Genomic DNA, 13,411 nt, shown 5'->3' with positions numbered 1-13,411 from the left:
TACATACACTAATAATTACATTTACAGAACTGACAATATAAGAATATATTAAAGATATATTTTCCTCTCAAAAACATTAAAATTCAAGATGAATAAAATTAAACTTCGAGTTAAGTTACAATTAAATTTAACCAAAAGTCCATTGACTTCCAGACAATTGGCTTTCCGGATGACTTTTTTTTCTTATTTAAATTAAGTTAAAATTTATCAGGTAATTATTGTTATCCCATATTTGGTCATTTATGATACGTGACAATAAAATTGCATCAACAACAAAATAATAATTGTAATTTCATTGATCTGGATCTCCAGATGGCGGCATTGTATCAACTTATCTTTACTAAGCATAAAATCAATCGTTATGTCTATCCAAGTTACAATAAATATTTCGATTTGGTTTCTCTAAAACCGATTATCAAATCAAACTACAAATCCAATTTAAACAAAATTGGAGTGAAAAGATGGAATCTACAAAATAGGAATAACATTATTTATGCAAGGGCCTCATTGTCGTAGCAATTCCCTTCATCATGTTTCTAATATGACGATTTAATGATCTTGAATCTGATGTGATGCCAGCACATACTAAACCCAAGTCTAATGTCAAAACATAACCGTTGCTAAAATCACAATCTGATAGTGTTCCTTTTGACCTTTGACATATATCGTTTGTATAGTTTACACTTCCTTTTTGGTACGTAATTCGTTTTTTACCAATTGACGTATGAGAGACACAAGTTTCGTAGAGAAATGACGTCATACGTTTAAAAGCCGCTAAATCGTCTTCAAATGTCGGACCGTAATTGTCAATATTGATATGCAAATTTTTCAAAAAATGGCGGTACAACTTTGTGTCAACGTAATTCCATTTAGCGATCTTTTCTGTAAGATTTGTATCCAAATCAGCACGCGAGCCTCTCTGATTACGCGGTAAATACAGTATATCATTAAACTGCCAACATAGCATTTTCTTCAGTATCAGCAAAGATTCATCGTAAAATTCGTTGATCAGAACAAAATCGAGTCGATCATCAAGCTCGTTTATAGTGCGATTTATCAAAACCTCATCCTTATCAATATTTGCTGGATTTATGCCCAGATCCCATATTTGATCATTGTATGAATATTTCTTTTTTGTTGAACTTAGGTTCTTCCAGTTTCCTATAGGATCTTCGAAAAAAAGTTGTAACTTTTGAGTTTTATTTAGTACCACACCGCTAGATTTTTCAAGATTTGATCCCACATGAAAGAAATCAAATGAAGATTCAAATTGCGTCACCGGGTCACGAAGTAACGTAATGTATAACGTGTTAGGTTCCATAAACGCGTCAAAAACAGGTCTGTTGTAACGAGCATGTAACGTAAATACGTTGTATTTGTAAGCATCGTAATTGCCGCTTTCAATGCCCATAGGAGGTAAAAACTTCTTTTTGGACTTAAAATTAAAATTGACATTTCCAAAATGTATAGAGCCCCCTTCCCCTATCTTTCGAACAACGTTTAGGTTGTTGTCAAAAGCGCGCTTTTCGATTATTCTTGCCAAAGTTGTTCCGCCTGTCTTGTGAGTTTTCAGAAACGCAATGTTATTTCTTACTTCGCATTTTTCGTTATGTATTCTGCCACTGAAATGAGAAAATATACATGTTTAGAAAATGTACACGTTTAGAAAATATACATGTTTGGAAAATATAAATGTTTAGAAAATAGGCCTATACATGTTTAGAAACATGTTTAGAAAATATACATGTTTAAAAAATGTACCGTGTACATGTTTAGAAAATATACATGTTTATAAAACATACATTGTTTAGAAAACATACATTGTTTAGAAAACATACATGTTTAGAAAACAAACATGTTTAGAATGTACCGTACATAAAATATACATGTTTAGAAAATGTACAGTACATGTTTAGAAAATATATATGTTTAGAAAATGTACCGTACATGTTTAGAAAATATACGTTTCTGTCTGGTAGAACATTAAACCTAATTTTCATTACCTGATGTTGATGAATATAATAAGATTAGATATGATATATATATATAGGTCCGAGTTCGAGTCTCTCACAGATTTCCTCATCTTTATCGTTTCAAATTAATTAATGTTCTTTACCTGCTGTGTTTATATATATTATATATATATATATATTATCCAAATTCCTTCACTTGCACTGATGAAGGGCTAGTGTTGCCTGAAAGCTCTGCTAACTTTTCTGGCTGTTTTACTTTATCGTTTTGATTTAGCTTTCCGCTTTTTTTTTTTGTATCTCCATTGAGATCCAGCCACTGATACCCACAGCATTGTCATTTTTTCAGTAATTTGCCTTTGGATTTATATATATATATATATTTTTAAAATGCAAGTCATCTTACCTTGAACAGGTGTGGGTTACAGTGTTTAGGAAACATCTTCGTATACATTTTTTGTTTCGAAGCAAGACAAACAATAAATTATCTTTGGTTTCTATTTATTTAGAAATAAAAGTTCTCAATACTAATTACAATAATAAGTATTTACAATTTTTCTCTAATGAAACACAGACACTAAACCGCTCTCCATTCATTAGGTGCCACTAGACTCTTCTAACTGAAAGGTGTCATTATTATTGAATCGGAATCGGATATTCAAGTTACAGCTATTCGGTAAAAGTTCTTGTTTAAAGAGTAATTTGGTCAGAAATATATTTACACTCGCCTTTAGCATTATTGATCTTATGTGTGTATGTGGTGTATTCATGTTTCATGCGCCATATGCCGGTTTATGATGTGTACGCGGGCCTTTGATCGAATGGAGATATGATGTCTCAGATTCCCAAAATTAATGTTGTAAGTATGACATGAAATAATATACGACACTAATGTTTATCGTAATCAATCCGTTGTACTATTCAAATCGTTTAAAAGCATTTCGGCACAAAGTTTGAGAGGCTAGTGAATAGTTTTTAATTTTGTAAAACTTTTACGCATGCGCATGCCATAAAACGAAATTAAAAATAATCTGTGAACTTCGGAAATAATTAAAAATGTGAATTACGATAGCTTGTGTAAACTTTTATTATTTTTTTACATTTATTGATGATTAATTTCATATTACAAGAGAGAAAATAATTGTTTTATTCCTACATATATATATTTATATGGTATTTTAGTTGAAAATTGTCATTAGGTAAGAGATATTTCTTTCATCATTTGTCTAAGGGAACGATTTAAACTTCTGTCATCAGATGTAACATTTTTACACATTGACTCTAGATTCAGTTTTAAAGTATAACCTCCACCGAAATCACAAACATGTAACAGATAAACTTGTTTGCACAATTTACTTGTAAAATTTCCATCATCTCTGCGTTCGTATTTGATTTTCTTCTTTTTATTCCATACATGTTCACCAGAAACACATAGTTTATATACAAACGATGTCATGCGACGGAACGCAGCCAAGTCTGCTTGGAATGATGGGCCGTAGTTATTGATATGATCTTGTAGGCGCTTAAGAAAATATTGGTACAACTGTGTATCTAGAGAATTCCACTCCATAATCTTTTTTCTGACATTATTACTTAAAGACACCCGTTCTGATCTTTGATTACGCGGTAGATACAAAATGTCGGTAAATTCCCAGCAAAGCATTTTCTTAAGTATTAAAAGAGATTCGTCAAAATATTCTGTAATCATTACTAGATCAAATTCATTATCTAACCTCTTAATTGTTTCATTTACAACAACGTTAGGTTTTGGATCGACACCTAAATCCCAAATTTGATTATTAAAAGATCTTTTTTGTTTTGATGAAGATAAGTTGTTCCAGAAACGTGTTGGGTTATTAAGAAAGGTCTCTAATTTCAATGTTTTGTTATCTTGTCCTTTTCCAATTATTGATCCGATACCAAAATAATCAAACGTAGATTCGAACTGTGTGACCGGGTCACGTAGAATTGTGATATACACCGAGTTATTCGCCATAAACGATCTATAAACCTTTTTGTCGAATCGTGCATGTAGAGAAAATACATTATAAATATAGTTTTTCCAGTCTCCAAAACCAACACCCATCGGCTGTAGGAAGTCCTTCTTTGAATCGAAGTTAAACTTTCTATTTGTGAAATGCAAATATGAACTTTCTCCTTTCTTTCTGACAATGTTGAGGTGGTTGACAAGAGCGAACTGCTCCACTATTCTTGCCACTGTTGTGCCGCCGGTTTTATGTGTTTTTACAAACGCAACATTCTTCTCTGACTCGCATCTTTTTGTTATCCTTTAAGAGAAAAACATAGAGTAGTTTTATCCTGTTGAATCGGTAAACCTGAGATTACTTTAGAAATCTCAGGTTTAAAGCTCTATCTACACTATCAAACTAGTTTGTCAAAAAAAAGTGTGATGTGCCCAAATATGGTGATGATATGACGTCATCTTATCCATACATGGGCACATCACATTTGTTTGTGTCACATAAAGTTTGATAGTGTAGACAGAGCTTAAGTCATATATAGTGTTCATGGGTGCACCATTTTAGTTTAAACTTCGCGTCGTCTAAAACCGACACAACGGTTAATTTCAATACACTGAATGTTGTGTGGAACATTTAAATTAATTTATTTATTAAAAATAAGATATTTATTTTGTTTAAAGAGGAGATAGGCACCACTATTAGGCACTGGGAGATATAGCATATGCCTGTGTATCGTATCATGATGATTACTACTACTCATCTTTTACACCCCTACGACATTATCTAGGTCATGGGACAGCGGAACAGCAGAAAAGTATTTTTAGGCCTATACCTTTTAAATGTCACCACGTTCTGTATGCCAGCTGTGTATACACCTATTAACGATGGGTGCGTTATTAATATTAGCACAAACACCACGACACCGATTACCAAAGTTACCTGCAGATACTTGAAGATATGAATTAGTCGGTATAGTTGTTAGTTATTAAATTAATTTACCCATATCTGGATCCTAATTTTAACAATCAAAGAACGAATATTTTGTTTTCTAGGCCTAAACGTTGTACGCTCCAGATTTTTTAGAAATGTTACTTGTTGCTTTTTCTGTAATAAGCAACTTATTTAACAAATTCAAACCTATGATGATCTTACAATAATGATGGGTCACTTTAAATGTACGGCCTCCTATTTTATATATTTATTAAATACCGTTAGCAATCCATTGATTGATATCAGTATCAGTATTGATATACTATATTATGCCCAATCACTTTGAATAATTTAAACGTCTTACCTTCAGAAATTGTAACGTATTCTTTGGTGACACCATTTTCATTTCTTAATGGAACAGATTCGAACAAATATCTGGATTCGATAGGGTATTGTCCTCCTCATTCCAATAGTTACATTTTATTAGTAAACACGTTTTAACAGATGGTGTTATTTGAACTACAACAAATAGAGCAATATGTTTGTCATGCTTGTAATTCGGTTTATGAATGTATGAAAACAAAGGTCTGCTTGCCTAAAACCTGAATTGGCCGCAATCCCAACATTGATTAGATAACCCGTTAAATACCATGAACTATTTACTTCTCAAATACAACCTAATCGTACTTGATAATATAAACACTTGTGTCATGTCAACAATGATTCATGTGACGCAGAGGCAAATTGATTTGTATTTTTGTTTGAACAAGCAGTGGATTTTTATTTTGTCCAGCCTTCATGCAATCTTTAAATATGATGTCCAAGATAGCAATACAATTGGAAACCAATTGTTACACATTCTCTCAGAAACAGTGGTTCCGTTTTTAGTCGCGTGGACGCGACTCTATAGTTCACTCTGTCGGTCGGTCGGTCGGTCGGTCGGTCTGGTATCACTATGCGTTTCAGCACGCGACTTATGGCTGTTGGCCTTGTTAATTAAATTTCCACCTGGGCCTGGTCTATACTTCTTCCATTACTTTTCCATCTAAGTTTAAATTCATCCTCGTACATTGGTGGCGCGCCTCTTATAGAAAAAGCTAAAAAAAAATGGCTGCGCCCGTCAATCGGAAGAATGTTGATAAAAAAGCAAAATATGACCGCCAATTAAGGTAATTTTCTTGATTGCTTTGAAACAGTTGACAGTGAAGTTGTTCTAACTTTAAACATAAGACAGATAGATACTCTATGGTATAATTATTAGCCTAGATTTTCTAGGCCTAGTCGAGTCAGACGACGATCATAGGAAGACGACACATGGGATGGTGGCCGATCGGGCCAAGAAGAGTGTGAATTGGACGTTCGGGCCCAAAATCCACCAAAAAAAGGAAGGCCTATGCTAGACTAGCCTAGATGTTTTTATAAATATCGTACTTATCCGGATCATCTTTTCTCATATATTCTTGTTTGTAGTAGGCCGCCTAGGCCTAGGTAATTTTTAATTATTTTGTTTTATCTCATTTGCATCATCATAATATTTTATTTGATATCATTTTTTAGATTATGGGGAGATCATGGCCAAGCATTATTGGAAAATGCTAAAATCTGTTTGATTAATGCTTCAGCCACAGGTACTGAGATCCTGAAGAATCTTATTCTTCCAGGAATTGGTTCATTCACAATTATTGATGGAAACAAAGTAAAAGGAGAAGATGTTGGTAACAAGTAAGGTTTACGGTTATTGTTAGACCTCCTCCTACTTTACTTATAGACTTGCCCCAAGTCTGTATTTATTGTATTTTCTATGTTATTCCACCATGGCGCCAGTCCGTGTTTCGATATCTGTTTACAAGCTCATGTATTATACTTATGAAACGCAATATGTGCCAAAATATTTATCTTTTTACAAATTTTGGCCTAGAAGCCAGACTTGCCTCCTACAAATCAAACATCATGTTTATTAGATAAATTGTTACATAAATTGCGCTCTTGTGAACAACATTAAAAATGAATTTGCAAAAACAACTTATGAAAATTAATTAGATATTGATCTGTTTCTTTCAGTTTTTTCCTAACTCAAGATAGCATTGGAAAATCACGTGCTCAGGTGGCTACAGAGTTACTACTGGAGCTTAATAATGATGTCACTGGTAATGCTGTAGAAGAGGTATAAAAGGCCGTCTAATTCCCTCTTTATGATAATTTCAAAATAATTGTTATTACATTTACTTAATTTATCATTTGCATGATTTATTTTATTTACAGTATATAAAAAAATATTGTACTGCCTACACTATCAAACTAGTAAAAAAAGTGTGATGTGCCCAAATATGGCAGTGATATGCCCAAATATGGTAGAGATATGACATCATCATGTCCATATTTGGGCACATCATATTTTTGTTGTCAGGTAAACTTTGATAGTGGAGATCATGGCCAAGCATTAATACTCTGGTGAACACTTTTTTGTAATGGGGTTTGTGAAGTAGATTATTGGGTGTTTTTTTTATTTTTATCAAGTTATATATTTCCAACAATTAAAACAAAATTTGTAACTTGTATAAACATTCATTTTCAAATCTAAAAAAATTATTTGATTCTTTTTAATTTTAGTCACCAGAACAGATTCTAGAAAATAATCCTGAATATCTGAAAAGTTTCACAATTGTGATTGTCACCAGTCTTGTTGAAAGGTAAATTATTTAGATAGGCATTGTGATTGGTTGAACTTTGACACCCAGCTGCTCATAAGCAAACTGTATTATTGTATTAATGAATGGAATCTCACTGTAACCCACCACACGAGTAGATTTACAAACACATACTAAATTATATACATTATCTTATCATCTTAATTTAACAGACTGTTATGAAAATAAGTAACATAATGCAGTACATATGCCTAGCACAAAGTTTATATACATTTATAAACAAAGAAGATTACTAAAAAAATGACAATGAAATCAGTAAAATTATATTATAGATATATAGTATACTAGTGGGTTACCTCTTCAATGGACATCTATATAAATGAGTGAATTCATTATGAACTTTATGGGAATTGATAGTGACGTACAGAATATGCCAGAGAATTACCAAAATCGGCACAAAGAAATTGGTCTAAAAAACACATTTTTCGCAATTAATGGCTGTTCTAACATATAAAGGCCCAAATTTATTTGTGGATTTCTTGTTTGTTTTTTTTTAGAACATTACTAGACCTGTCATCTATTCTATATGCTGCAGATATACCATTACTTGTGTGTAGAAGTTATGGCATGATAGGCTACATGAGGCTGGTAGTGAAAGAACACACAGGTACTGTAGTAGAACATCTTAATAGACCAAATTGGTATCAACAAATTTTAAGCACTCTCTGTCTACACTATCAAACTTTATGTGACAACAACATGTGATGTGTCCATATATGGACATGATGAGGTCATATTACTACCATATTTGGGCATATCACTATCATATTTGGGCACACTTTTTTGTCAAACTAGTTTGATAGTGCAGACAGATCTTTAGTCACAGACTTTAATGAATATTAACCAATTGTGTTGCCTCTTTCATGTAGTTATTGAATCTCAACCTGACAACGCACATGAGGATCTCCGATTGGACAAACCTCTTGCTGGGCTCGTTGAATATGCACATTCATTAGATTTGGAAGCAATGACTAAACAGGTATTTACATATGTTGTAAAGGTAGATTCCATTGCAGTTTCATAATAATATAATAATCTGGTAAAATCATCAGAATTAATAAATTAAAAATATTATTTAATCAATAATTTGATTTTGTTTACTTATCAATAATCATAATGTATGCAATTGTATGCATATTTATTGAATGTGTTGTCTTTGGCATTGACAACTTCTATTGTTTAGCACCAATCATTCTTTCGCTCTTTTTTCACATAGGAGCATATGCACACACCATATTTGGTATTATTGTATAAATTCTTAGAGAAATGGAAAGAAATGGTAAGTTGCTGTGGTTTATATTTTTTTAATTTAAAAAAAAAATGTTTAAAGATTTTAGTTTAAAGTTATAATATTCAGAATTCATCTTATTATGAAACTTGCATTACAATAACATATTATAATTGATTGATGTTTCTGCAGTGGGTCTATTGTAGTAGCATGCCACAGGGGGCATAACAAACGGTCTGCAGTTGGTCTATTGTAGTAGCATGCCATAAGGGGCATAATAAAATGGGCTGCAGTGAGTCTATTGTAGTAGCATGCCACAAGGAGCATAACAAAATGGGCTGCAGTGAGTCTATTGTAGTAGCATGCCACAAGCAATGGGCATAACAAAATGGGCTGCAGTGAGTCTATTGTAGTAGCATGCCACAAGGGGCATAACAAAATGGGCTGCAGTGAGTCTATTGTAGCCACAAAGGGGGTGTAACAAAGGGGCTGCAGTGAGTATTGTAGTAGCATGCCACATGGGGTATAACAAAAGGAACTGCAGTGGGTGCATAACAAAACTTTGCCTTTATTTTAGTAAACTATTTTGTGTGTTTTACATGATTTTCTGTAGCACAATGGACAGGTTCCGAAAAATTACAAAGAAAAGACGAGCTTTAAAGATCTATTAAGAAGTGGAATACGAAAGAATGAGCATGGTGTTCCCGAGGATGAAGAGAACTTTGATGAGGCTATTATGGCCGTTAATACTGCCCTCAATCCTAGTAAAATACCCTCTGAGGTTCAAGGAATAATTGATGATCCAGCATGTACAAATTTATCATCTGAGGTACACATTTAGATTTTTTTTTAAATAGATGAAATTATTAATACGCATGCGCATTACACTTTCGATTCGCATGAATAAATTCGTCCAGTGGAAAACCGGTTTTAAGCTTCACATTCACATTTGTTTTTCTATTGCTGACCTTTCTGTCATATCTATTCAAATATTTATGTAGAGTTCATCGTTTTGGATTATGGCGCAGGCTTTAAAACAATTTATTGCAAATGAAGGCAATGGGATGTTACCACTCAGGGGGGCAATACCAGACATGACGGCAGATTCAAAAAGATACATACAACTTCAAAATATGTGAGTTTTATACTATATTTTTATCTGATTTAAAATCCAAATGAATAGTATTGTAGTGACCCCATAGATTGTGCAATAAAACTCCTTTTACATTAGCGTACCATACTTGGTCTAACTGCTAGTAGACTTGCCCTAAGTCTGTATTGTCTTGTTTTTGTTAGCCCACACGTCAGCATTTCAATTCTTTTCTTGAAAATATGTATTTGTGAGCTCAAGTATTATATATATGTGCCATATTATATATATGTGCCAAAATATTTAACATTTATCTTTTTGCTAATATTAATACGATCTATAACCTAGACTAAACTGCTAGAAAAAAAATGAATTCGCAATTGATTGTTTATTGTTAGCTATTCATTATTAATTTGTATACACTTTTTATATTATTTAGATATAAGGAGCAAGCAAGGACAGATTGCATAGCTGTTACTTCAAGAGTGCAACAAATTTTAACATCTCTTGGAAAAGTAAAAATATTTTTGCTTCGATTCTTGAATTAAAAAAATGAATTTATATTTTCTATTGAGCCAAGGCACTAATTGTGTTTGGTAGACTGACTTAGAGACCAAAGAATAATGATTGCGTTGTATTGACTGATCGGCTTACAAACTGACCAATGAAATGATTTTCAGATTGATTATGATCAACCAATGATTATGTTTGGTAGATTGACTGCTTGACTTAAGCTCTGTTTACACTATCAAACAAAAATGTGTGATGTGCCCAAATATAGTAGTGATATGCTCAAATATGGTAGTGATATGACATCATGTCCATATATGGGCACATCACATTTTGTTGTTACATAAATTGATAGTGTGGACAGAGCTTTAAACCAACCCATTGTGCATTGTGTTGGACAAACTGACCAACTGACAAAGTTTTTTAACATTATTATTCCAAAATTATTATATATAATATATTATTTCAATTTATTAAACAATTCATTTACATTTGCTTGTACAGGCTTCCGACACCATACAAGATAATGAAATCAAACTTTTCTGTAAAAATTCTGCCTTCCTCCGTGTCATCCGATGCCGATCTTTGACACAGGAATATTCCCCGGATTCTGCAGCTACACAAGAAATATGTAAATAAGCTATTTCTTTTAGTATCAATTAACTTGTATACAGTAGAACCTCATTAAGGGGACACCTCTGGGACCCAACAAAATGCCTAACCCAACAAAGTGTCTGCTTAATGGGAGTGTCCCCTGAATATAGGTTGACCGTAGTGTTAACAAATATAGTGGCTCTTCATCGTTTCACAAGTGTCCAAAAGGAGGAGTTTTACAGTATTATTATAATACTGTTTAGGCCTAATTATTCAGGTATTAAATAACATGCTCAGTTTCAATTTAAATCGCACTTCATCTCAACAAATCTAAATTTGGAGAAGGTACGACATAACAATTTTGTTTTTGTATTTAAATAGCAATGAATTTTGAAAACCCTGATAGTGAAATTTACTGGTACATAATGTTGAGGGCAGCAGATAAATTCTACAGTCAATATAGTTATTTCCCGGGCACTTATGACGATCAAGTTGACAGTGACTCAGTCAAGTTAAAAGTAAGTACACAAAATCTTTTTTTTTCTTGTGTTGTTAAAAATCCAAAAGTTAAGAATATTACAATAAAAAATAGTTACCTATCCATATACAGTGATATATCAATCAATCAATCAAAGCAACATTTATTTACTCCTTTCAATGTTACAAAATTGATTTCAATGTACAATATATATAAAAAAAATTTAGAAAGAAGAAGGTACAAGCCCAGAAAGATGAAAAATAAATCTTGTGGAGGGTGTACCTATCACTGATTATTACTTTTATCTTGAACCAAATATTAACGTTGTTCAATTAATTGGTAGATGTTTTGCACCACTGTGACGTAATTTGTACTTTATACTAAAGTACATTGAGAACACTCAAACCCACAACCTCCAGATCACTAGAGCCTGGAGTTCATACCTCTAGACCCCCTCTAGACCACCAAGCCCGCACTGATGGGTACTGCACCAACAGGGTTGGAATTGTGTTTAACCACTGTTTTTGCAATGTACTTAGTATAAAGTACAAATTACGTCAGAGTGGGGCAAAACATCTGACCAATTACTCAACTCTCTGACGCACAGCTACTCCACAGTAGTTAAACACAGTTGTTCAATTAGTATAATGTTATATGCTGGATGTATTATCTAAGGTTTAGCTAATGTAATGTTATTATTTACTACAATAGAGTTGTGTTTGCAGTATATTGCAAGAATTGACATTGGGAGCTTTACCTAAAGAAGATTATATACAAGAACTGTAAGATTGCTTTTTTTGAAAATACTTATAACAGTTAGATGTAACTATAGCAAACCTCCAAAATGGAGTCTTCCGTAGATTAAATTCTATCTATGATCAACATTTGGTAAAGATATGTCAGTATAGTTTTTACGTAATATCGTGCTGACAAACACGCAGACAGACTGATCAAAAGGCGGTGGTAATATTAATGGAAAAATAAATATTTCTTTTATACCTGTCCAATCAGGCAGCGCTTGCCTGATATATCTATCTATCTTTGTCCAAGTACCTTCACTTGCACTGATGAAGGGCTAGTGTTGCCTTTTCTAGCTGTTTTGCTTTTTTGTATCTCCATTGAGATCCAGCCACTGATACCCACAGCTTAGTCATTTTTTTCAGTATTTTGCCTTTGGATTTATATAACTAAGAGACTGTATATTTTGGAAAATTAAAATTCACAACACGTCTTTTTCTAGGTGTCGATATGGAGCTTGTGAACTTCACTCGGTTGCCTCGTTCATGGGAGGAGTTGCAGCACAAGAAGTTATCAAAATTGTAACCAATCAGTTTGTCCCATTTAACAATACATACCTTTACAATGCTATGACAACTACTTCAGCAACTTTCCAACTTTAAACAAACCCATTTAGAACAAGAGAACTGTGCTAAAAAAAAATAAGAGAAACGTTAAATTGAAAAGACTTTTACATTATTATGCAAGAATGATGTTTCATGTGACAACTGTAAAGCGACAATAAAATAATAGGCTATATTATTATATAGTATTATTGGGTTCCTCGATTTTTCATTCGCAACCAGTTACAGTTTGTTTTTTATTTGTTATGTTATAATAGGCCTTGCTATTTGTAATAAATGATCGATCGGACGGAATGGTCTCTTGCATATTAATGTTAAATATTTATTAATTTTCCGGGTATTGATTGGGAAAACTTAGAGTCTAATTTGGATGGTAAGGATTTTCTGGATTTTGTTCAAGATGCATATCTCACCCAACATGTTGAATCAGCGACTAGAGGACATTTTGGATCTTATTTTTACTAATGAACCTAATATGGTGTCTGATGTTGCTTGTGGTGGTAGACTTGGGTCTAGTGATCATGATATTCTAAAATTAATGATTGTACCGAATATGTCTG

At 32.9% G+C, this 13,411-nt stretch overlaps 3 protein-coding genes across 3 annotated transcripts; 1 reads left to right on the top strand and 2 right to left on the bottom strand.

The window, feature by feature from the left end:
• Positions 1-368: 368 nt before the first annotated feature.
• Positions 369-1,523, bottom strand: LOC144850402 (galactosylceramide sulfotransferase-like). The gene has a single exon (XM_078707675.1). The coding sequence runs from the start codon at positions 1,409-1,411 to the stop codon at positions 488-490; it is 924 nt and encodes a 307-aa protein (XP_078563801.1). The 5' UTR covers positions 1,412-1,523; the 3' UTR covers positions 369-487.
• A 1,642-nt stretch (positions 1,524-3,165) lies between these two features.
• Positions 3,166-4,732, bottom strand: LOC144851003 (galactosylceramide sulfotransferase-like). The gene is made up of 2 exons (XM_078708527.1): positions 4,728-4,732; positions 3,166-4,258 (listed from the first exon to the last, which is right to left on the bottom strand). The coding sequence occupies exons 1-2, from the start codon at positions 4,730-4,732 to the stop codon at positions 3,166-3,168; spliced, it is 1,098 nt and encodes a 365-aa protein (XP_078564653.1).
• A 1,227-nt stretch (positions 4,733-5,959) lies between these two features.
• LOC144850346 (NEDD8-activating enzyme E1 regulatory subunit-like) lies at positions 5,960-13,145 on the top strand. The gene is made up of 14 exons (XM_078707610.1): positions 5,960-6,051; positions 6,440-6,604; positions 6,944-7,046; positions 7,493-7,572; positions 8,088-8,197; positions 8,460-8,569; positions 8,807-8,869; positions 9,432-9,647; positions 9,820-9,953; positions 10,348-10,423; positions 10,923-11,049; positions 11,394-11,530; positions 12,202-12,272; positions 12,731-13,145. The coding sequence occupies exons 1-14, from the start codon at positions 5,990-5,992 to the stop codon at positions 12,888-12,890; spliced, it is 1,614 nt and encodes a 537-aa protein (XP_078563736.1). The 5' UTR covers positions 5,960-5,989; the 3' UTR covers positions 12,891-13,145.
• Positions 13,146-13,411: the final 266 nt, after the last annotated feature.

This window comes from Antedon bifida, chromosome 8 (assembly GCF_963402885.1).
Source record: "Antedon bifida chromosome 8, ecAntBifi1.1, whole genome shotgun sequence".
In the NCBI taxonomy this organism is placed as follows: Eukaryota; Metazoa; Echinodermata; class Crinoidea; order Comatulida; family Antedonidae; genus Antedon; species Antedon bifida.
Note: the sequence above shows the minus strand (reverse complement) of the source record. Positions and strands in the feature narration are given on the sequence as shown.